At 45.3% G+C, this 25,807-nt stretch overlaps 1 protein-coding gene across 2 annotated transcripts; it reads right to left on the bottom strand.

Annotated features, from left to right (window-relative positions):
- Positions 1 to 722: 722 nt before the first annotated feature.
- On the bottom strand, positions 723 to 23,723 carry HHIPL1 (HHIP like 1). 2 transcript variants are annotated; one of them, XM_018566254.1, is made up of 9 exons: positions 23,271 to 23,723; positions 19,512 to 20,158; positions 17,494 to 17,637; positions 15,405 to 15,733; positions 14,401 to 14,527; positions 10,719 to 10,864; positions 7,756 to 7,837; positions 5,173 to 5,255; positions 723 to 1,397 (listed from the first exon to the last, which is right to left on the bottom strand). In XM_018566254.1, exons 1-9 carry the CDS (start codon positions 23,619 to 23,621, stop codon positions 772 to 774), a joined length of 2,535 nt encoding a protein of 844 aa, XP_018421756.1. In that variant the 5' UTR covers positions 23,622 to 23,723; the 3' UTR covers positions 723 to 771. The 2 variants fall into 2 exon arrangements, with proteins under 2 accessions (XP_018421756.1, XP_018421757.1); XM_018566255.1 differs by having other exon boundaries at positions 723 to 1,378; positions 5,157 to 5,255.
- Between the last annotated feature and the right edge of the window lie 2,084 nt (positions 23,724 to 25,807).

Consider the following 25,807-nt stretch of genomic DNA (forward strand, 5'->3'; position numbering starts at 1 on the left):
CTTCTGTGTGTACATTGTACTGACACAGAGTGGATAGACTGTCACTCCCAAAAAGTATCCTGCACAAAACAATAGGGGAGGAGCAGACATTATACAATTAGCCCTGAACATGGTACACCATAGGATGAAAACCTTCTAAAAACATTGTTATATTGTCTAAAGTGTATCTAAATCCATCCATTTTTGATCTTGGATAGAGTAGAAAAGGGTTATTTTGCCATCTGTGTCCAAGGGGGGAGATTTTCCTTAATTTCCTGTGCTTTAGACACCTCCAGATGTGAGAAGAGATCTTCATTAAGGGTTATCACCTAAATAATAACTCGATGGTCACCAGGGCCAATAGAGAGGGTAAATCTCCCCAGTGGAGACACGGACAGCAATAAAGACCCGACAGAGTCTAATCCTTTCCTGCCCTATCCAAAAGTAGAAAAAAGGGTTGTGCATACACTTTAAGGAAGAACACACATTGATTCTGTTGAGAAAAGACTGCAGTGTAGACCTCGGTGCTTAAGGAAAAGACTATGGTGTAGATCTCAGTGCTTAAGGAAAGGACTGCGGTGTAGACCTCGGTGCTTAAGGAAAAGGCTATGGTGTAGACCTCGGTGCTTAAGGAAAGGACTGCGGTGTAGACCTCGGTGCTTAAGGAAAAGGCTTTGGTGTAGACCTCGGTGCTTAAGGAAAGGACTGCGGCGTAGACCTCTGCACTTAAGGAACTCCTGAGCTTTCAGGTGAAGTACTCATCGAAATATGAATCCATCTAAAAATTCAGGTTTAGGCCTCTTCTCTGTGGCTACATATGACCCCAGCATCTTCTTGGTGGCCACAGTTGTGTTTGCCAATTTCCTTATGCTTGCAGTCCAATAGGGTCTTCTCCTTGCCTGTGCACTCCACGTCATCAAGAAGGATTGGAAGGTTCTTTCCTTCTCCAAACTCGGCTTGTTTGGCAGCCTTTACAACATGAGGGAACCCCATCTGTCGGCACACAACTGCGGCTGCTTTGCTGTTCCACAAGTCATCGCACACCGTGCCCCACTGTCCATTGATAAAGATCTCGACCCTCCCACGGTCAGATTTATTGCCATTTGCCAAGCGCACTGACCCGCTATGTATTTCCACAGATTTTGGCCTAGAGTCTGCCCCGGTGTTTGTTTTTGTTTTCTTTTTTTGTCCCTTCTTCTCGTTGCTCTTACCACCCTTCCTTGGCTTCGGTGGTTTGGTTGTGGTCGGCCTCATGGTGGTTGGGATTTTTTCACCTTGCATGAGCTTTAATAGTTGCTGCACCCAATCAGGAGTGGAGTTGGGGGGTGGCTGTGCAGTGGCTTTGGCCCTTCCAGTTGTTCTTGATGTGGGTTTGACCTTCGGTTTCTTAGTTGGGGTGGCGGTTTTTATGATTAATTCTGCAAATGAAGAAATGTAAAAATCTTGGATTACATGTATTTTGTACAATTTTATCTTCATGAAGTTAATTTTTGCTTCATATCCAGGGCTTGAAAAATCTGCTCACCCCCTCGTCTATGACAAGAGGACGAGTAGCTTCCCGGACGGCCTTTGTAAATAAACAGCGGGTCGGGAGCTTTACATCCAAACGCCCGATCGCTTGTATTAGCTGTGGTTTTGAACCCCCCCGCAGGCAGCCCCCTCTGTCAATGCAGGTGCCAGTGCGGAGATCCGCTGTGCCCGGTGCGGCCGGGACTGGCACAGCTGCTATGTGACAAGAGATCAAATGGAGCTCAGTACACAAACTTCCTCTGATCTCCTCCCCAGTCCCCGAATGCGGGAAGTGATGTATATTACATCACTTCCGCATTCAGCTGTCATTCCCAGCTACAGACGCTAGTGAAGCAGATCTGTTCTTCATCAGCTTCTCTGGGGGTCCCTAGGTGACATTAGGGGTCTTGGAGACTCCTGAAGTCTCCATAAAGAGGACTTGTCATGTGAATTGGCTATCACAAAGGGAGTTTCTTAGTCCCCTATGTGATAGCAATAAAGTTAAGTGTATAAAAAAAAAAGTAATATCAAAATTTAAAGAAGCATAAAAAAAACACAACATTTTTTTTTAAGTCCCTACCCCCCACACACACAAACATATCACTACGAACGTCGGAGTGTGACCAATAATTTTAGGGCCATTATTCACTGATAACACTAAACTGATGAGCAGTAAAAGCATTTAAAGCGTCGCCTATGGCCAATTTTTTGCAATTTTGCGAGCTCATGCAATTTAAAGGCTTGACATGTGTGGTGTCTATTTACCCGACGTGACCCCGACTTTTATATTTTACCAAAAAGTTGTGTAAGAATAAATGTTTTTTAACATAATTTAGGGAAAACATTTTTTTTTCTTTTTTAAATTTACGGTACTTTTTTCATTATATAGTAAATAAAAAAACTACATCCCCCCACAGTGGTGATTATATACCACCAAAAGAAAGCTCTGCCTGTCCCTAACAAATGTTAACATAAATTGCAAGGCTATAGTGCGGTCATGCTGACTGGTGACACTTTTGACTGAGTGGTGAGACACCGTAACATTTTTCAAGCCCTGTTTATATCTGTATTTTGTGTTGGACAACTTGTACACAATGGCTCAGAACTATTCCAAGTATTGGGGACTCAGAACAAATGCACCTGAAGAAGGATTATAGTGACAATACCTTTTATCTCTGCACATATTGCTGTCTTAAACTTAAAACTGCAGCGGGAGCAGTGAAATACTTACCTTGACCCGAGAAATGCTGCTATGGGATCTCAAGGCATTTGGTCACAAGACCAAATTCTTAGGGGAAAACCAGGAATCAAAGTGGCTGATGTTCTGCGTAAGCAGAAATCACATGACCACATGCCTAGGCCTAAGTGATAGAACCCAAAGGGCTCAACTGTGAGCTTCTCACAATGTGCATCAGAAGCTGCAGAAAGTCAGATATAGCAATTTCCTCGCTGGAGGATGTCCAGCATCAATCTAGACCTTTTCTCACCAGCCTGGCTCTCCCTGACACCCCCTCCCACCTCCCCCCACTGGATTTCAGTGATGCCAATCATGGAGGCTCAGCATCACATGTGGACATTACTTAGGGAGGTCTGCTGGTTTCAGGAAGCTATGTGCAGCACCCTCCCACATTGTGCATTAGAAGCTGCAGCAATTCAGATAGAGCCTGCCTCGTTTTCTAGCTGCAGGACATCCAACATCATCTAGTACAGCCTTACTGTCCCTGGCCTGCCCCTTTCATTCATTGTATTCCAGTTATTACAATCATGGAGGCTCTACCATACATGTGGGCATAGCCTAGAGCAATCTGCATTCAAATTCTCCCCCAGATAAACATCAAGGTGTATTGATATGTGCAAAACCACTCCCAAGAGCCAGACCACTGCTTGCATCAGGGCTGAGGCAGGGTGCTGTGATGTTTTAAGGAAGCTATGCACAGCACTCTGCCGGCCCCTCCCACCAGCCATGATCTGCTTGCATTGCACAGAGACCCAGTGATGACATCCCTGGATCTAAAATAATTAATGAAAACAAAAAGATTTTGTTTAAAAACCTAATCAGAATGTTGATAAAAGGGGAAGGGGCCAGGAAAGGCAAAATTATATGCAAATTAAACTTCAGCTTTAATGATTAGACAACAGCATTCATTTTGTGTTTTTTTTCTACCTGGAATTAAACTTTGATGTAAATTTTGTATTTCGGAGACCTAGAAGATTTGTAACACTTTTGAAAGTCTGACGTTCCTCTCTCTCATACTGCACACTCTCTCCTACGAATAATTTCCAGCATGACCGCCCTCATCCAGAAGCGGAGACGCATCACGCCGGCCCAAAGCACCCTGAGAGCAGGATCGCCGCACATCTCTAGATGACTCGGAGAAAGACGATTCAATGAACAAGAGATCTTTGTTGCCAAGACAACAAACACATCCTGAGAACTATTTTCTGAGCAGCGTTGACCTAGATACGCCCGTGGCCACAGGATCGGCGGTGATCCCTCAGCAAATGTCCACTGTACCGCCAGATAACAATGGCCTCATGTAACAGAGAATAAAGGGGAACTAAATGGACAACTTAGACCATTTTACAGATTTTCTAAATTTAGAAAAGTATATTGAGAAGGGAAGGACAAAAGCTGATGCAGCTGGTTTTAAAGGGTTAGTCCACCTAAAATTATGTTTTAGTTACAGGATACATTTTTGGGGTTTTATGATTAACTAGACAGGGCAAAGTTATAATAATAAAGCAAATCAGTCGCTTTTTGAAGCAAAATTCCGCTGTGTGAACTCAATGAGCAACCTGGTTATTGCCACTTTGGACAGTGGGGAATGGTCCACCTTTCAGAAGTAGTAGTAACAGGAAATAAAGCCTTCTTGTGTTTATTTATGGAAGGGTGATATTCAAAGAATAGGGAGGAAAAGAAAAATAAGATATACAAAGAATAAAAAATTCCTTGTATATCTTAATTTTTCTTTTCCTCCCCATTCTTCTCTTACAGTGGCCATTATTAATAAATCTCCCTTTTACTTCCTGGACTCTGGCACATGTGACTAAGAAATGTGAGCATGCACAAAGTCACAGGGGAGGAAAATGCCTTTCCCTGATATCTTGTGAGATTGCTGATAAGATTTCCCAGCAATGCTCTGCTGATGCATCCAAGGAAGGTTACAATGCTTGGACACGCTAAGCAATCATGCCTAAGAGGACCAGGAAGTGCAAAAACCAGCTTGTGGGCAAGCAGGCCTAAATGTAAAGCAGGGGAGTTGCCGCTGGGTGGATCCAGACAGTATTGTTGGGGTCCGTCCCGGCTGCGGCGCTCTCAGTATATTAAGGGCTATACTGAGCTTTGGGTCATGGGCGGTGGTTAGTATAAGCCCCCCTGTGACCCTTAAAGACAACTATGGGGAAAAACACTTACCCCATAGTTCTCTTTTAAAGAAAATCTATAGCTAGAAACTAAAAATATGTATTTCTATATTGAATTTCTGGCACCAATTAGAAACCCATCAACTGAGGACCTTCTTATTATAGGGGGTGGTCACGTTCAGATGACATTAAAAGCAAAAGTTCAGAAAGATCTAGCGTTCCTGCGTCAATAAGTATGCACATCGGAGACAAGAAAACTGGCAGCTGCGGCAGCTCGTTAGACAGTCTTGGCAGCTAAGCAAGAGTGATATCCCAACTTACTTTCTTTTGGCACAAATGGCACGGTGGCGCTCTTCGTCTTGACCGGTATGGAGTGGTAACGGCATTTACCAGGTGGGGCCCTCCTGTGGAGACAAGACACAGCCATGATGAAAGTCTGGAATGGGAATAAAAGGAGCGTTTGGGATGCCATTTGTGAAGAGTGGCGTCCTGAGTGACTGGATACGAGAGCTATTTGTGTAATGCGTGTTCATAATTACAGAACATGAACGAATTATATGCGGTTTCTCTACCTAATTTGGGCAATCGCCTCCCTGAGTGCAATAGCAGAAACGAGATTTGTGAAGCTGACTGTGACCCAACACATCTGCAGGAGATTCCAGAGCCAGAATCTAATCTGCAGATCATCAGAATGAACATTAGAGCGTGCACACAGTGACAGGCTGCCTCCATTTGGACATCGCAGCTTACAAATAATGTGCAGCAAATGTTACAATGTATCTAAAGCCAAAACATTTTTTTTGTTTTGTTTTGGGGCAGAGTGGGGAATGATGAGATGCAATGGGTTTTTTTTTATTGACATTTGTGTTTCCATTGGGGAGATTTGTCCAGATGATCCTTGACAATGGAAATAAAATAATAGCAAATCCAAAATACTATGGGCTTCTTTATAAAACGTCCATCCCGCTATTCGCCAGCACAAGCACCCTTAAATCGCGGTGACAAGTATAGGTATTTCGTATACCCATCAACTCCATCAAGGAGCGCTGCTGATGTGCGAATGGCATTCTTCCGGCTCTACGCTGGGTGGGAGTTATTTCAATAAAGCCCTATAGACATCGGCCCAGGAGGTGAGGGGAAGTCTTGGGACATCCGTTCCAGTAATAGCTGTCTTCGTGTGTGTTACAGCACATAAAACACTTAGGGATGGTGCAGACCTGGGCGATCCTGGGAAGGGCGATCATGTGCGGGTGCACACTGCGGTTGCCGCGTGGCCCCATTAATTTCAATGGTGTTACAGCGGCGAGGCAATCGGTGCGAAATTGTGTTCAAGTGCCTGGGTGGAATCGCGGCGGGAAACCGCGCAATCCGCCCGGCGCCACTGGGATGCCATTAGAAAAGAAAAGATCAGCGTTGGTGTGCGACTCCGTGATTGCACGGCAATCCGCGTGGTTTCATGCACAATTGCCGCGCGGTCACGGATCGCGCAAATGTGAACCTAACCTGAAAAACCGGCTCGCTTATTAGAGCAGAAAATAAATCAATGATTCTTATACACTATCATATACAAATGGAAGCCTGGGCTTTCCTACACACAGCTTTCTTCCTGTCTAGTAATTAGGGAAAACAGTCATTGGGAAACCTAATAGGGATAAAAAGACTGAAAAATAGCCAATAGCCTCAATTCACAAGCTGCACTCCAGGTAAAACATCTTACTCTAAATACAAGCAGCATGTGTACAGTATATTGTTAGTTAAATCTTGGTGTCCATTGTGTATTTCCTCCACATACAATATCTGTGGTAATCCAGCATAAAGCAACTCCTGTGGTTTGCCTCTATGCAAGAGCTTCCTGTGATCAAGCTCTCTCTCCTTGTGCAGGGTGACTGGTCTTGTCTCCGCCCCCTCCTTTAATAAAGACCGGTCACTGCTGCTCTCTCTCCTTGTGCAGGGTGACTGGTCTTGTCTCCACCCCCTCCTGTAGTTTTCTGCAGGCAACCTGTAGTGGGAGGAGCCTGCAGGACCCCTCCCACAGCTCTGCTCTCCGTACAGGCTATGTGCAGCACAGTGATGTCACAGCCACTTTTGCTAGGTAATAGGCCAAAAAAAAAAGACCATTTGGTTAAAAAAGTGGATATACATCCTTTGTGGCTATTGAGGGATATATTTACATGAATGTTTTTGTGCTCGGAGTTTAGCTTTTAAAAGATATGCTGTGCTCCTTTTGAAAGTTAGGTCATTGCGTCTTCTTTTCTACCCTCCCTATGAATTACCTGCTAACCCTGCCAGACCTGTATCCTTGTCACGTCTTTCACCAATAAGATGACACCGCTCGCTCAGCTATTCAGAAATCATGGTGGCATTGTTATCCACACATCTGGTGTCTGCCTGAACAACAGCGTTGTCACCACTAATAGACATGCTATTAGTCGCTGGGCCCACTAGCTTAACCCCGTCCTCTATCCCTGCCAGGGCCGGATTAACATAGGGGCTAATGGAGCGTCAGCTCCAGGCCCACCACTGAAAATGGGCCCGGCTGGCCCCGATTGCATTGGTATGCCCGATGGCAATCTGGGCCGGCCAACCGCTAAAAAAAAACATACTTCAAGCAGTGCTGTTCTCTTTGTGTTTGGGGTGATGTTGTGGTGGTTGGAAAATGCTTGGAGATGGTCATGTGACGGCGGTTACACTTTAACACAAAGAATGGAAACTTTATTTCAGCCATGTCACTGTAATTTTGAAATCTCTTTGGACTGGAGCTGTAAATATCAGTCACTTTCTTTGAACATCAGGATACACACACACAGACACACACACAGACACACACACACACGCACACACACACACAGACACACACACAGACACACACACACATTTTATGTACAATCAGCTGCTTGTTTTCACCTGGAAGTGTCGATTATCTTGTACAAGACACCAGTGGGAGATTCAGCACTTGGTATACCAGTAGACATGAAGTAGAGTTCCCCTAAAAAAATATATCAGTATAGTCAGAGGTTAATAGGCATCTACAAATATTTTTGTTAATATCTGATGTCTGCTTTATCAGACCCGAGGGCAGGGGTAGCCAAACTCTGGCCCTCCACCTGTGGTGAAACTACAAATCACATAAGGCATTGCAAGCCTCTGACAGCCACAGGAATGATTTCTAGAGGCAAATGCATGTTGGGATTTGTAGTTTCTCCCCAGCTGGAGGGCCCTGCCCTAGAGTTTTGGTCTGTTGAAAATGTAAATAATTACATGTGTTACAATTAATGAGACCACTGAAGGGAATGAACATATACAGAATAGGTAACCATTGATACTATGGGGATAGCAGTGGTTACATTTATATGCTCATTCCCTCCAGTGTTCTCTTTTGTACCATTGTATCGCCGTACTAACATGTATTCATTTCCTATGATCCTCAGCTCTATCTAGAGGCCATAATGTGGTATTTTCCCCATTTTCCCCATTCTCTCCGTTCTTCATGAACATACCTGTTGAAGAACATTTGACCAGAAGAGAAACTACAGTAAGAACATTCATTTTGCCCCATTCTCACAACAGCTGCTAAACCTGCACAGAAAGAATGTACCTGCAGTGTTTTGCTGGATGAATAGCTATGCAAATTTCTTTATAAATAAACCTCATAATCCCAAACCACGCTACACTGAAATGATAAAAGAGGAAATTGTTGGAGAAATGGAAATATGACACATGTGTATACACACTGTCCTCACTTGCAGCTCATAGCATGTTGCTACTATTATCATTGCATTATGTACTTATCAAATTCCCAGATGTAGACATTTCACAGAGAAATGTTGAATGGTGACTTTTAATTGTCATGTGTGTTTAATTTTCTTTTTTTTTGGTGGGGGGGTGGGAGGGGCGTGGGGGGAACGGGACTGTGAGGAAGCTGGAAGGAGTGTGAGAGAGTCTGAATGGAATGATCTGCCATTCAATACCCTGATCTGTATAATCCCATCAGAACCGGTGGACGGGGTGCGGACCTGCTCTCAGTTACTACCTCAATATCCACCGCTACAAAATAATCACCGTACCACAAATCCGATGTGTTTATATATCAGGAGTGCAAAATGAAATTATCATCTCCCAATCATGAAATATTGGTGGTTGGCAATTATGAATATAATGCAGTAAAATCTGTGCAAGGAAATCTAACAAGGATCATGGTAATGTGTAATTCTGCTTCCAGTAACAATAATAAAACAGAATCTTAGGGCCAACCCACACCAATTGCAGTGCGTTCCAAAGCATGCTACATTTGTTTTGCGTGCGCACTGGAACCGGAACGTAGGGAATGTTTTTTGTCACGCGGGGGAGGGCGTGGCTATGGTGCCATTGACTTTAATGCACTGCCACCCTTCTGCCAAAGAACAAAGGGGGAGGGGGGGTTAGTGTGCGATTACAGTGCGTTCCAGCAGCTACCACTCCGGAACGCACCGCACTTGGTGTGAACTGGCCCCTAATATTTTTATGCAGCTTAAGACGGTGTCTGTAATAGTCAATAAATGGAATATTCATCACTGATGTATTTGTCTATACCCCTGAAGAGCACCGGTCATGCTGTAATGCACTATATTGCTTTTGTCAGGCAAATGAGCACTAAGTGCATGGCACAGGGACACTGAGGGGCCTATTAATAAACAACTGGCAGAACCATTCGCCTTGCAAATCTCTGAACATCCGTTCTGTGCGAATAAAGGCAAAAATTAACATGCTTAATATATTTTAGTATATTTTCTTTTCAGGTCAAATGTAATGTAATGCAATACCACATTATTGCCGCTGGACACTTATTTCCTATGCTCCTCCACTCCATCTAGTGACCACATGTTCACCAACCAGGAACACATGTGAAGAAAGAGAACCCAGAGCAACATCAGAACTCTTGATCTGTACAGTGGCGTCACTAGGGGGGTGCAGCCTGCACCCGGGTGACACCAACATGACTGACAGTCATTTTGATGTCACCCCCTCTGAAAAGTCGGGCACTCTGTTATTGACCGAGAGCACAACAGTTGCAGGAGACCCGGCGACATACCTTATCCCGCTGGGTGAATGCCCCCTCCTCTCTCTGCCGGCATCCATCACCAAGATGGCCGACGTCAGGTAACAGCGCATACCCACTCCAGGTGAAACTCTGCCTCGGGACACCCCTGGATCTCTATATCAGGGGTAGGCAACCTTGGCACTCCAGCTGTTGTGCAACTACAAGTCCCATAAGACATTGCACGTCTCTGACAGCCACAGGCATGACTCCCAAAAGCATGATAGAATTTGTAGTTTCATCGCAGCTGGAGTGCCAAGGTTGCCTATCCCTGATATACGTGTTCTGAGTCAGTATTGAAGCCCCGTGGCTTATTATGACAGGCCGGCAACCAGCATTTTCAAAACAAGAAATCAGCCACTGTAGCCTCCATAATATCTCAATACAGGTTTCCTTGTGATATGTGGAGGTCAATGTTTAAGGTATATGGAGCATCAAACGAGGCCCCTGACACCCCCAAGGGGCCACACATGATATTTAGTGTATGTATCTACTATATAAGACTAATAGAGTATATATATTATAGTTAGTATATGCTATAAGACTGTCAGTGCCTATGGATATCCTTTAAGAGATGATCAGGGACTGTGGATGTGCTACAGGCGTGGTTAGAGAATGAATACATGATAATGACTGCTGGGATCCCAAGGGCCACAGAATTATGACTGCTGGGATCCAAGGGCCACACATAAAATATCAAAGGGTCAAAGAGCAGTACAGACTTAGCCCTGTGTGTCAGTTCCTATGTGTATTATCAGATCTAATAGAGAAGCATTGCAGTTTTTACTATTACCTGCTTCATCCTCCCCAAAGGAGATGATGTACTGGTAATAATTATTAATGAGCCTGGGAAACATGCAGGTCTGTCCTGTGCCCATACAGATCTCATGGTACTGCCATTCTCCTGTATTCTGGTTCTCCTTCAGAGCCATCAGACGTCTGTACAAAAACAAACAAAACAATAACAAAGGTTTATGTTCTGTTCTAATAACAGATCATCTCCGCGGGTCTGAACAATACAGACTGTTCCTTCTTCCATAATGAGCAGAATGCTGAACTCATTAAAATATTAATTTACATGAAGGATTCATTATGTTGTTTTCATAGATGTTCATTAAAGCTGAACTCCGGGCAGAAAGAACAACAACATGAACTAATACGGCTCTATATACAAAAAACCCCCCCAAATCATCAAAGCCCATACACACCATTGTTGTGACCATTGACACGCATTATACCATGCATCAACATGTGGTGCGTTGAGGCAGCCAATTCAAAATGAAAGGGGCTCCCAGGTCACCAAACCGAATGAAAAATAGTGCAGGCGTTGCATTACAAATATGGTGCCGGGACATTTTATTGTCTGTTGTCGTGCATTTCGGGCCCATAAAATAAATGGGTTGTCTTAAATGTAAGTAAACAATAAATGTCTCTTATTTGTTCCCTTTTGGTCCATTAAATATACAATTGAAAGTGTTCTGTTATATCTGTTTAATAAGTGCAAACTAGGGATGCAGTGATACAGAGTATTTGGGAGAGTACTCATAGTCGCCCAAATGCTCCGATACCTTCCCCGATACAGGAACTTCCGGTCAGAGGAAGATTTCCTTTGACCGGCAGTGCCGTAGGGGAATATGGAGCCAGCTTCACGTGTGATCAGGAAGCTGGGCGGCGCGTAAAGACCCTCCTCCTGGCTTCCTGATTGACCGAACAGCCGGCTCCTTGTTGATTGACAGGGATGTTGGCTTCCCAGCCAATCAGCATCGAGCCGGCCAAACAGCCGTGGAGGAGAAGGTCACTATAAGGGAGTTTGCACAAGGCCATCAAAGATGGAAAGCTTACAACAGTTGCAGAGGAACTTCAGAGGGTCCTGGGTGTGTCAGTCAGGTGCAAGATCAACTCGGCTCGAGGCTGATTGGCTGGGAAGTCGGCTTTCCAGCCAATCAGGATGCCGGGAGCCGGGTCATTACTCATTACGCCCAGCTTCCTGATTGGCCAGGAATCCGTCTTCATGCTGATCGGTTGGGAAGCCGGTTTACCGGCCAATCACAAGCAAGCCTGCCAAACAACATGGAGCTGGCTTCCCATGCAATCATATTCCTCCGCCCGGCTTACTGATTGCCTGGGAAGCCTGCTTCATGCCAGCGGAAGCACTGGTATCGGTATTCGGTATCGGTGCATCCCTAGTGCAAACCAATACCTGTTGATTCTGCCACCAATTCAGAACTGTCCTGTGTCTAGTGCTTACTTGCTAACCTGTGTAATATCAAGGAGACTAAATAGCCCTTCCAGTTTTTATATTGGAACTACAGAATGATTAGGCTTATGTTGTGGAGGTGGGAGAGTGGGTGGGTTTGAGTAGTTTGGCAAGAAAAAATGGGCAGGGCTGACGCCACTCAGTTCACAGAAATGCTGCATGTTGTCAGTCCACAACAGGGCTGAGGGCACTTCTGGCAGATCAACAGGTATTCCTCTGTACTTGCAGATTCTTTTAAGGAATAAACACAAGAGAACTGTGCATATATATTGAGTATGTTTGTTTTTTGTTATTTTGCCCCAACATACATCAACACACAGAATGCTATACGATAGCATGCAGGCAGTAATTCCCTTTAGTGGAGTGGTTGTCATTGTGAGCCAGAAGGAGCTAGCAAAACAGATGTTTTTCTGCATCACCTGTTTGTTCACGAAACTGTATTCAGACCGTGGCAGAGACACTCCAACCTGCTCTTCCCCACTGACACGTTTCACACCTTATTGACTCAATGGTTAACCCTTTTGCTGCCAAGGCACACAGTTTAGGCCTGGCATTTACTTTAAACCCCCAAGAGTTATATATTTCAGTAAAAATTACACTTAAGTTAATTTTGGTGCCCAAAAACAGAATACCCATTTTTTTGTAAAATATAAAAGATAAGGTTGTGCCGCGTAAATAGATACCTAACATGCCAAGCTTAAAAATTGTGTGCACCTGTGAAACAATGACAAAATACGGTACCCCAAATTGCCTATAGGCGACGCTTTAAGCCCCCATTCACACGAGAGAAGAGGGCGGCCCGTACAGATCCGTGTTGCGTGCACGGGCGTATCGGGCCGCTCCCAGGAAGGACAGGTGCTGTATGTGATTTGTACGCAGCAGGCTGTCCTTCTCTATGGGAGTACACAGCCGTACGCCGCCCTATGCTCACCCTACCTGCACGTGCGTACGGGTGCGGGTGTCCCTGCTCGAATGCAGACAGGATTCATCCTGTCAGCGTACGAGTACGGACACCCGCACCAGGTACGGACGTGCAGGTCGGGTGAGCGTAGGGCGGCGTACGGCCACATACTCCCATAGAGAAGGACAGCCTGCTGCGTACAAATCACACGCAGCACCTGTCCTTCCTGGGAGCGGCCCGATACGCCCGTGCACGCAACACGGATTTGTATGTGCCTGCCTCTTCTTGTGTGAATGAGGCCTAAAAGCCTGTACAGGTGATCAGTTTAGAGATATTCATGAATATTTGGCCCTAGAACCATTGCTCTCACTCTGGCTAGTTCACCTTTACAATAAAATGTTCCATGTATTCCAGCTGCCGGGAAGGTTTAGCCAGCCCACATAGCTGAGGTGCAGTGCGAGCGTGCATAGTAAATAGTGGCACCGAATGGGCTATTGAAGGCCTGTATGCCCCCAGGACTGAGAGATCATCAGCTGTACCATGTGACCTGCAAACCTGTATCTGATTATGTTCTGTTACTGACCTGGCTTGTCCCTTGACTCTTCTTTGGCTTTCCTTAGTTGCTGTTTGTTCCAGTATTTGGCTACAGCTTGTTTTCTAACCTTGTTTATTGCCTTCCTCTTGGTACCTCGATGCCTGCAGGTTGCTAACCCGGACCGTCCCTGACCTTCCTTCTGCCTGTTGCATTGGCACTGTGTTGCATGCAAGTTGCTGACCCTGGACTGTTCCTGGATTCTGCCTACTGGTGTCCTACAACTCCTGCAATGAGACGACTGCATTCCAAGTTTCCGTGCTACTCCTTTGTTGCTGCACTCTCTGTTCTACTACCAGGGGTCCTTGGACTGAAGCTGTAAAAGAGGCCACCCACGTCATCTCAGGTTCCCATCAAGGTACGTGACACCAGCATACCCAGTATATTAACACTGCACCGTTTTTAAAAAGAAGATTTTTTTTGCATGGTAGTGAATGGGAAGTTTTATTGTAACCATGAACTAACCATGAACTAATTAGTCAGAGAGTCAATAGGGGGCAAAACATGTCAGTGGAGAAGAGCAGGTTGGTGTGTCTGAATAACATTTTGTGAAGAAGAAGGTGAGGGATGTACAGCATTTCATTATTGAATTTCTGCCAGTAAAGCCCTAAGTTGGGTCTGCATCTGTGGCTGGAGTGTGGGGTGGTGGAGCAGAGCCGCAGAGCTCGGTATCAGTCATCTTGTAAGTGTATTTAAAAATAAAAACCGAAACAAATTGAACTTACCCACTCATAAAATCTCCAAATATATAAAGACCATTTAAATTTGGATATTCGCAGCCTCTGTACACATATCCTCCAGTGACCGACTTTCCTAGCTTGTGCGGGTAGGCAAAAATCGGAAGAACATCACCTACAGAGAAGGAAAAAATGACTGATTAACAAAAGGGAAGAATTTATCATTTTTATTGGGGAAACTATCATAAAATGTTAACTACCATTCATTAAAGAGCAAATAAATGTCGCAGCACCTGTCCCTCCCGGTTATAGCCCTGCACGCCGCACAGATCTGTACGGGCCGACTCTACGTTGTGTGAATGAGGCCTTAAGTTTAGTATATTTTGTACTGAAAATATGGGTTTACTTAACCGTTGCACTATTACGTGACATAAAAAATTGCTACCACCATTTTATTCACCAGGAATCTCTGTTTTCAGATCTATCATTTGGGAGGTGGGGTTAAAGGAGAACTATGGGGTTAGGGCTTTTCCCCATAGTTCTCCTAAGGGTAACGGGAGGACACAAACTAGAAACTAAAGCTCACGGTATACTGAGACACCGCAGCCGGAACGGATCCCGACAATTATGTCTGGATCCACCCAGCTGCGTGAGTGACAGCTTGCTCTGCCTATCTAGAGGCAGAGCCAGCTGTACCCGCCCCCTCCCGGGTCCGTTTCGCCAGTCAGCGCTAGAGGATCGGAGCGGGGAGGGGGGAATCCAGCCCCTCCCCTGTCAGGGCTCTCTGCCGACACAGGACCGAGAAGTGAGCGAACGCCGCATGTGTTCGCTCACCTCCCGATCTACTGAGCCGACCTGTGACAGTCTCATTCTCACAGGTCGGCTCAGATTACGAGGCTGAGTGAAAATCACTCACCTCATAATTCTCCTTTACATCTTCAGGCCCAAAATGTGCATTTTATCATCTCTGCAAAAAAAATAGAAATAAAAACCGGCTCTGGCAGCAAGATGGTTGACTGAAGTACAGCAGTATCACATGACGGTGTCATTACCTAGTGATGAATTGGTACAAAGCTTTTTATCATAGCAGCTGAATCCTTCCCTGGCCCTCCAGCCATAATTCCTTCCTTTCTCTACAATGTCGACTTCTTCAAATTTGTTTTGTCCCACATCTCCGCAGAACAGGCGTCCTTTCCCCTCCTTTGTCTTGGGGTCTCCCCTGTCAAATGAGCAGCGCCACATGTTCCTCACCCCGTAAGCATAGACTTCAGGTCTGGCAGACGGGTCGTCGACAAACGGGTTGTCGGCCGGGATTCGGTAAAGGGGGCCGTGGTTGTTGTGATTTACATCGATGCGCAGAACTTTACCCAGCAACGTGGACCTGAAAATTGTAACAAATATTTTTTAAAAATACAAAACACAGTATAAGTTAAAAAACAAGTTTTAAACAACTTGTCTAATCACGGGCAGCTCAGTGAGGGAGAGTGTCTTTGAAACGTTGCCGACAGCAAATTAGGACTTTTTGTGGCAAAATTGATTTTCGTTCATCCTTACTTAAAAGTTATTACTGTGTAATTATGCCTGAGAAAGAAAACTCCCCAGAGTCCCAATTGAAGAATCTCCTCCCCTGTCAGTGCTATGTACCGGGTCCAGTTCTCACCTTGGGAATTTAAAGCTTCGCTGCTTTGGGAAAAATAGTACAAGGGTGGCAACGCACATTCTTTGTTCCCAAAGAATTTAATAGCAGCAAATAAACACGTATGTGACATAACAAACCCTTTAGCAACCTTTACTTTACTTGATTTTCAAAACACTGGCCAAGCAAAAAAAAATGCAGCGTGCATGTAAATGCACTAAAGTGCGTGTCAACATACATTAAAATGCTCATCAAAAATGCGCTAAAAATCTCCAGACTCATCCACCTTACCAACCGCTCAGTGTCCGATGCCCCTCTCTGCCAATCTCTCCATTGGCTCCCACTTGCCCAACGAATAAAATGTAAAATACTAACAATAACATACAAAGCCATCTACAACTCTGCCCCAAACTACATCACCAACCTCATCTCAAAATATCAACCAAACCACCCTCTGAAGACCTCCTGCTTTCCAGCTCCCTCGTCAACTCCTCCCACGCTCGCCTCCAGTACTTCTCCAGAGTGTCTCCCATCCTCTGGAACTGCCTACCACAAGCTCCCTGCTGATCTCCTACTTTGTCCACCTTTAGGCAATACATGAAAACTCATCTCTTCAGGGAAGCCTATCCCACCTCAACATAATAACTTACTACTTCCATTAACTCATCCCACACAATTTTTACCTTTTTTTTAATCACATGCCCCTCCTACTAGATTGGAAGCTCTTACGAGCAGGGCCCTCCTAACCCGCCTGTATTTCAAATTGTATCTGTACTGTCTCCCTCCATTTTGTAAAGCAGTGTGCAGACTGTTGGTGCTATATAAATATAGTATAATAATAATATTAAGGCCCCATTCACACCTGACCGTTTTGTAGCGCGTCCTACTCTCGATGAACGCTCTACAAAACTGTCAAAAAAAGAAATAGCATTGTAGTCAATGGCCTCGTTCCCACCTGTCCGTATTTCCGCCCGTCCCGAACGCACTACAAAACGGCCCACGCATGAAAAGGTCCCGAAGCATTTTTTGCTGCGTATTGGTCCGTTTTGTAGGGCGTTTTCCATTAGTATACTGCCAAGTAGCCTTTGGAATCGCGCGACGGTCGCGCGGCTTTTTTACCGCGAATCGCAGTAAAAAAACCGCGTGACGGTCGCGCGACAGACGCGCATATTACAATACGCATAGGTGTGAATGGGGCCTAATAATAATAATAAAATGCAGATGCAAAGGTGTGAAACCTAGCCCTATAAATTATTATTACTGTGGCAGGTTTGCTACATTGATTAACAAACTCTGCACTTACATTATTCCCCCTGCAGAACCCCCCCCAATTAATGAAAAAGTTTCAGCATTCCACAGCAAATTAAGTGTTTTTTTTATTTGGGGAGGACAGAAGCAAGAATTCTGAATTAATTATGACCCCCCGCCCCCAGGATAAATAGCTGAGATCTAATAATAAATACACATAACAGAAGTGCCCTCAGGACATTAGTAAATGTTCTCACTTGTTCTGTGCATTCCCAAACTTCCCAAATGGATCTCCAGCCATCCCTCCATCCCCGATGAATATGTAGAGATAGCCGTCATCTCCGAACAGCACCTCTCCGCCATTGTGATTGGACGCTGGCTCTTCCACCTCCAGGATTATCCTACAAGACATAACATAACACATATAGGGCTGGACACATTAAGAAGGACACGGCTGAAAATAGTCACGAGTCATTAAAAGTAGATGTAAACCTGATAACTCTAAAACCCCATAGGAGCTGTAACATGTTTTTGCAGCTTTAAAAGTCACTTTCAACATTATTAATTCTGCAGCTTTCATTAAAATAATACCTGGTGATCCTACTATGAAAGGTCCTTGTTTGGGTACTTCCTGTTATAGGGTGACAACACTTTGTACCTGTCTCCAAATGTTACTTCTGCATGGTCACATAAACTTCCAATGGAGACTACAAGCGGCCATTTCAATGCACATTGCACATGCATGCAGTGGCGTAACAACCGGGTGGGCTGGCCCCGGGCAAAAAGATGAAGGGGGGCGCCGGCCGAAAATTGCACTTTTGGCTAAATGCCGAAAGTGCCATTTTCCTGCCGTTTTGTCCACGCAGCCGTGATTTCTTTCCTCCCCGGTGGGCGCTGCTCTTTGTCCCAGCAGGGAGGAGAGAAAGTGACAGCCAGCCGAGCGCTGCAGGAGGAGACCGCCGTGATCGGCCGGTGTCTCTCCTCCCACACCGCTCAGCCGCCTATCACAGTCCGGCAGAGCGGTGTGGGGGCGGAGACAGCGCTGTCACCGGAGGCTGGGCTTTCCTTCCTACACCCCTCGCTCAGCCTCCTGTGGCATCGTGTGTCAGAGAGGAGAGCAGGCTACATACACTCAGAGATCAGTGATCGCTGAGTGTTTGTAGATAATTGAGGACATGGTATGGTTACTATATCCTCAATTATGAATGAATGGGAGTGATCTATATCCCCTCCTGTTCATTCATAATTGTAGTTATAGTAAACATACTATATTCCAATGAATAGGAACACTCAGTATAGAGGATTCCAATTACAGAATCATGTGGCAAACCAGATGCCATTTTGTGGTTTTGCCACAGCTGGAGGTCCAAAGTTTGCCTACCCCGGCCTTGTACAAAGTCTTGACTTTTGTTGGGTACAAACCATGCCTCTTTCCTGTGCCTAGACCCCACCTACAATTGAGCAGTATTCTTAGCCACTTTTTTTGAGAACATAGGATGTTCACATTAAAGTGGACTTTCCATGAAAATGCAATGTCCACTTTCAGTCCAAACTGGAAGAAAAAAAAAAGCAAAAAATACTACACCCCATCTTCTGGCTGCTTCCTGTTGGCGTCGATGACACAAATGGGTCCCAGTGTCCTAGGAATGGTATCAAATTGTACAAGAATGCTCCCCTGTAATGTGTAGGAGTACATACTACCAGAATTAGGGATCCTCAGCTTGGGGCAAAAGGTAATTATTTTTTAAATATTTTTTTAGGGCTGTTACTGATTAAAATGTTCGTGTTCAATTAAACTTCCCTTCGTTAGACGACGGAGCTACTTGGGGAAGGGGGGAGGAGTCCGGTGACGTCGATGTCCGTGACGTCACTGGATCTCCGACGGGACTCCCGGAAGCAGGGGTGAGGTGAGTGTTTTCATTAGCGATCAAAAAAATTTCAATCGATCAAAAAGATTAACGATTAATCGAGAAATTAATCGTTAATTTGCACAGCCCTAATTTTTTTACATTTCTTTTTTCTTTCCGCTAGAATTGTTTGATCTAGAGGTAGAGGCTGCCTAATAAGCCAACCCCTCCAAGCTACTCAACTAGCATTTTTTTTTCCTGAGCCGCCTCTTCCCAGAACTTTCGTTCCAATTTGGCAGCAAAGTCCATGTTTTTGTTACAGAGCGGAGGTTACAGACAGGTGGCGTTCTGCCCAGAGGACCAACGCTCGTTAATAATTTAAAGAGCTGCTGGGCAGCCACGTGAAGAAAAAAAGTGCGGAAAATTACCTTTCGGAACTGTGGTCAATCATGTTCATGTCATGAGAGGAAATTCTGAATTCACTGATTCGTATGATTTCATCAAAGCCAACCTCCACCGAGTAGTAAACAAAGACTTTTCCGTTGTGCTTAAAATTTGGATGGAAGACGATTCCTAGAAACCCTCGCTCGTCGCCTTCCCAGGGAGAGGTGAGGACAGATTTAGAGATGTTTAAAAATGGAGTTTCCAGCCTGGAACGGTCAGGAAGATAGGCCCACACCAGGCCCACTTGTTCCGCCACGAAGAACCGATGCGTGCCGTCGTTGGCGTGCACCATGGCGACGGGGTTTTGAAGGCCGTTGGCCACTTCTTCCAGACACAGCTGCAGACAGCCCTCTGAGTCAGCCGTCACCAAGCCCAAATCTTTGTTCAGTTTGGTGTTCACCAGCAACCGAGGGAAACAGTAGTCCACGTCGTCCAGGGACAGGTGGCGGCAGAACTTCGCCATGTTACCTTCCAAGGACAACAGCTCTTTGTCTGATGACATGTATCTGAAGAGAGACCGGCACTTCTTCCAGACATCAGCGCAATATTCCTCGCAAAGCCCCGCGATGGTCCTTACAGGGGTGTTGGGGTCTTCAGCATCAAACAAATGGGCCGCGTAGGGGGAACACTCCTGAGGAAACAGAAAATAAACACAATAAAAAAAACAAAAACAAAAAATACTTGATGTAAAGGAGAACAGAGGGAAAATATGATGGGTTTTGGATCAATTTTGCTTGCCTATTTATTTTTTTAAATTCCCAATTCTGTGCATTTTTTTTTTATACTTACCATTTTCGATATAAGGCTGGTCACATGACATACCAGGTCCTCTAACCTTTTTGGATCATCTCCTGGCCGAGGGCAGTGCTTAGTAATGCAGAGAGCAGCTCTGCTGTGATGAGTGAGTGGACAGTGCCATAGCGACGACCCCTCAGGGGTCAGGTCCATGAAGCCCAGCACTCACTGTATGTCCTCAGTCTTCCAGGTTGAATGATGCTGCGCGTCATCCAATCTGGACGACTGAGGACATCCTGTGGCAGGCAAGAAGTACTGCGGGGGACAGGGCCAGAGAGGAGTTAAGCATTGCAGCTATATATATATATAATGAGATATATATAATGTGTATATGTATATATGTATGTATACAGCAGTTTTCTTTAAAGCGCTCCTTATTTCAAAGTCTGACTTCTTTAAAGGCAAACTCCACTATTATAATAAATAATATAGCATATAAAATTGCTGTACAAGCCATTTTGTAATTTAATGTTGGTAAATATTAACTTTCCATTTCAATCTAATTTAATTTTCTTCTTTTAAAAAAAAACCCAAACTATTAAAAAAAATAAATGCAACATGGCAACCTCGAAGCTTCTATACACAGTTGGTGTATGGAATGCCCCCAGAAAGATATTTTCCTGCTTGTGTGATTGGCTCACAGAACTCTGCAATAAATGACAGGTAACATTTTAAGCATCTCCTGTAATAGATATTTAATTTTTGGTGAGATGCTCCCTAAGGGTTAATTACTTTTAAAGGGATGGCGACACCGCACCTTCTCCTCATTAGAACACTGGAAGGTGCACCAGGTGGTTATAGAACCCGACACCCCCATTCAGGAATCGGTCTGTAAAGCACATGGTGAGACACACAGCTTTTTTTCTTCAGAACAGTAACAGGTAGGAAACTGTCACATTGTTTGTTAAAATCCTTACAATGGAGGATTAATGCCTTTAAGGAGGTTGGGCTTCCTCCTGAACAGAGAGCCGTGACGGGATCGAGAAGTGAGCGAACGCCGGTATGTGTTCGCTCACCTCCCGATCTACTGAGCCGACCTGTGACAGTCTCATTGTCACAGGTCGGCTAGAACTATGAGGTGAGTGAATAGCACTCCCCTCATAGTTCTCCTTTAAGCACAGCTGAACGCAAAAATAGTTGAATATGTGACAAGCAGACTAGCGCTACCTCTACCTCTGCTGGTGGCATAAATAATACATAAAATCGATATGTAATGTTTAGAAAAAATAGACTTTTCTAAATATTTATTTTTTTAGCCTTGACTACATTATATAAATAATGGAAGAAAATATATACAACGCTGGTATACATTCCCATGAAAGGAAACTTGTAATTAGCACAATGATTTAGAGACAAAGGACAATAGTTAAAGTGACATTAAACCCTCAGATTTTGTAACATAAAACAATACTGTAATGTGCGCCTTACTGTAATCCATGGTTGTTTCCCTTCTCTTTGCTGCTCTTCCTTTTAAATCTGTATCTCTTCTCATGCTGGGGCAGAACTTCTGTTTTGCAGCAGACTGCCTTGTCTCAGGAATGGATACATGGTGTCTGTGCATAGGTTTGTATAGGCTTGTAACCTGAGCCAGCACTACAGGAAGAGGCAGTCAGCTGCAAAGGGAAGTTCTCCCCAAGCATGAGAAGACATGAGGATTTAAAAGGAAGAGCAGCAAAGAGAAGGGAAACAACCATGGATTACAGTAAGACGCACATTACAGTATTGGTTTATGTTAAAAAATCTGAGGGTTAAATGTCACTTTAATGTGATAATATGGCTACATGTGGTCAGCATATAATGTACACCATGTGACATATCTGTAGGAAATCCAACTGGGAGGGAGATTCTAGCATGTCAGGTGAGAGAGGGCACAAGCAACTGTAAGGTGAGACAGGAAACGTAAGCAACTGTGAGGAAAGCTCACTAGCAGTGTCTTCAAGAGATTTATTATATACCTGAATATATTTATTTTGTATATTCTGGCAAATAATAATAATTTGTTCATTTGGATTTGGACGAGCCGCCGAATCAACGTCATTTCCTAGATTCACAAGTTTGTCAGAATGCGAATACGCGCGTCTAATAAAAACATTTACACATGCTGATAAGATTAATCACACGCGCTGATCTCTCACATGGATATAGAACAATGAGAAGACTAAACCTTCCCTTTAAGGTGACCTGACGTTCACCTCGTCCACATGACACTCCAAGGTTACCGCTGTCTCATCACATACTGTGTGTGCTTTACCCAGAAGTGTCATCAGGGTGATCCAGCCGGACACGCAGCTTCATTCCAATTGTTCAATCTCCTCCATGTGACCTGCTGCAGGCTCAGAGCTGACACTGAGGCATCATTCCTTCATGATAAATGATCATTTCAACCCCCTACAGGGTGCCCTCCCCCACCTGGCACAGTGTAATGCATAGATTCCCCTTGCTAGGTGCCCTCCCCCACCTGGCACACTGTAATGCATATATTCCCCTTGCTGGGTGCCCTCCTTCAGCTGGCACAGTGTAATGCACAGATTACCCCTGCTGGGTGCCCTCCTTCACCTGGCACAGTGTAATGCACAGATTTCTCCTGCTGGGTGCCCTCTTTCACCTGGCACAGTGTAATGCACAGATTGCGCCTGTTGTATGCCCTCCCTCACCTAGCACAGCGTAATGCACAGATTGCCCCTGCTGAATGCCCTCCCTCACCTGGCACAGTGTAATGCACAGATTGCCCCTGTTGTATGCCCTCCCTCACCTGGCACAGTGTAATGCACAGATTGCCCCTGTTGTATGCCCTCTCTCACCTGGCACAATGTAATGCACAGATTGCCCCTGTTGTATGCCCTCCCTCACCTGGCACAGCGTAATGCACAGATTGCCCCTGTTGTATGCCCTCCCTCACCTGGCACAGTGTAATGCACAGATTGCCCCTGTTGAATGCCCTCCCTCACCTGGCACAGGATGTCCTGCACATGTGCAGCGCACAGCTCGTACCCAGCCTGGTCCACATTGGCCAGGACTCGGTAGAAGTTGTCCATGATCTCCTGGTCCCGGGCTGAGTCGCAGCAGCCGAACTCCTTGTACTGCACGCAGAAGGTCAGCTCCTGGGGGGGGCGGAAAGGCGGCTTGAAGTCCAGACACTGCGGGTGACAGAGGACGCCAGGCGACCAGGAGAGGAGCAGAGCGGCCGGGAGAAGCAGCCATGCAGCCCCGGAGCCCATCCTGACAGCTCCCTTCCGAGCACACAGCCGAGACTTTATTCTGCAGCCTGTCCCTCCCCAGTCATCTGCTGCTCTGCACATTGTCCCTGTTATGCAATAAGACCGGCCCCTGGGCTGAGCTCCTCACTGCACCCCTTCCACCGGCACTGCACCCCCCTACCACTGACAACCGGGGGCTGTATGCATGCAAGCCATGGCCTTCCACCACACGCTGCATGATCGCCTGTGCAGAGTGACGCTGCTCATGTCATCACAAGTTAACCCTTTCCTCCAATCCTTAAAGTGTATCTAAACCCAAGAACAAAAATGTAACATTGTATATACAAAATAAATAGAAAATAATAGAATATATATCAAATATTGCAGCTCGCCAGTCCTAAGCCCCCCATACTCATTTCAGTGTGAGCGCTTTCGGGTCATTTTGAAGCTTCTTTTGTCTGTCTGCATTCATTTTCACGCATTTTGTAAGGCATTTTCTGGCTTTGTTTAAAGTTTTTTTGTGTTGGCCAATGGAAAGCTAGTTACTAGGAGGAGGAGACGGTTGTCAGGCGCATGCAATCATGCGTTACGCACAGTTTCCATTTTGAATAAAGATGTCATCAGCACACCAGTGCGACACTTTCCAAGTCAGTGCAAATCCGTTTCATTGGATAGATGTCGCTCAGATGTCAAGCGCTTTCGGGGCCGCTCAGGGTCCCCTTCATCAGGCTCAGAGACGACCCTGCGCGGCCCCGAAAGCGCTTGATATCTGAGTGACATCTATCTAATATAATATGGATTTGCACTGACTTGGAAAGTGTCGCGCTGGAGTGCAGATGACATCTTTATTCAAAGTTCTACTGCGAGCGACGCCATGCGCGGTCATTTCGAGCCCCCGACATTATTTTGGGATATCCGGTAAGGAGTGCTGCAGGACATGTGACATTGTTTCACACACAATTTCCATGCGCTTCCATTGAAGTCTATGGGGCCACAAATGCAAGATTCTGCGCTAAGGGTACATTCACCACACCAGATGCAGTGTGTTCCGGTCCGATTCTGGCCGGAACGCCCTGCATCGCATTGCAGACAGCTGCCAGCGCTATTTTGATCGCACCGGAACGCAGGCACAATGTGTCTTGCGATCCCGTGCGGGCGATCGCATTGTGGCCGGAGGGCGTGGCTACGGTGCCATTCACTTCAATGGCCCGCTATGACCCCTCCTGCCCTGCAAAAAAAGTGAGCCGGCCACAATGCGATGCAGTGCGTTCCGGCCAGAATCGGATCGGAACGCACTGCATCTGGTGTGAACGTACCCTAAACAAGCTCATTCATTTTTTTTCGAGCGAAAGGCGTGAACAGGTGCCATAAAAAAATAATGCGTTTCTAACACTGAGCATGTTGCGTTCTGGGAAACACACAACAAGACACTCGGGGAGCTTATTCTCTCTTGGTGATCCTAAAAATAACATGCTTCCTAGGGTGACACCAGTCACTCACCATACTGTATCTATGGAGGAGCAGCGTTGTCATCCTAGGCTGTGCTTCTAATTCGGACTACAAATACCTTATCCTTACGTCATCTCTATTACATAGGTAGGAGGTGTTCTGTAGTTCAGACGTTATCTTGACAGGCTGATAACATTATGTGAGATATCAGTTCAGTGCTCGGGGAGTTACAAGAACACTGAAATTCTGGCCGATCAACAGTTTGTTTTTCTCTACTAGCAGAAAATGTTCTTAGCCTGAAAAAAGAAAACGAATGCAGCCACCACATGTGAGGACTGGTAAGCTGCAATATATGACATTCATGTTCTTGAGTTTAGAAATGCTTGAATCACTCTGCACTATATGCTCTTCAAGGCAGTAGGATTTAACCCTTTGCACCCATGTTAGTAGCTGTTTGTCATATGCGAAGCATGACTGTACAAGTTAACCCTTTCTGCTCATGCAACTCGCTGGTTGGTGGCTGTCAGCACAAGTTAGCTGCTTCCACACCTTAGCTGTACAGCTTAACCCCGATGTCAGCAGAGGGTTGTTTTTCTCGCCCCTCATATAGTGCTACTTAACCCAGTGAGAACCAGCAATCAGGGCCGGATTTCCCACAAGGCCACCGAGGCCTGGCCTTGGGGCGGCAGGGAGTAGAGGGGCAGCACAGCCCCACAGCCCTCTACACTTAGCCCCTGTGTGATAGCGATAAAGTTAAAATAAAAATAAAATTTAAAAAAATAAAAATTGATAAAAAATAACAAATAATAAAATAAGTAAAGTATAAGAAATACAAATTA

This window comes from Nanorana parkeri, unplaced genomic scaffold (genome assembly GCF_000935625.1).
Source record: "Nanorana parkeri isolate BGI_ZX_2015 unplaced genomic scaffold, ASM93562v1 scaffold928, whole genome shotgun sequence".
In the NCBI taxonomy this organism is placed as follows: domain Eukaryota; kingdom Metazoa; phylum Chordata; class Amphibia; order Anura; family Dicroglossidae; genus Nanorana; species Nanorana parkeri.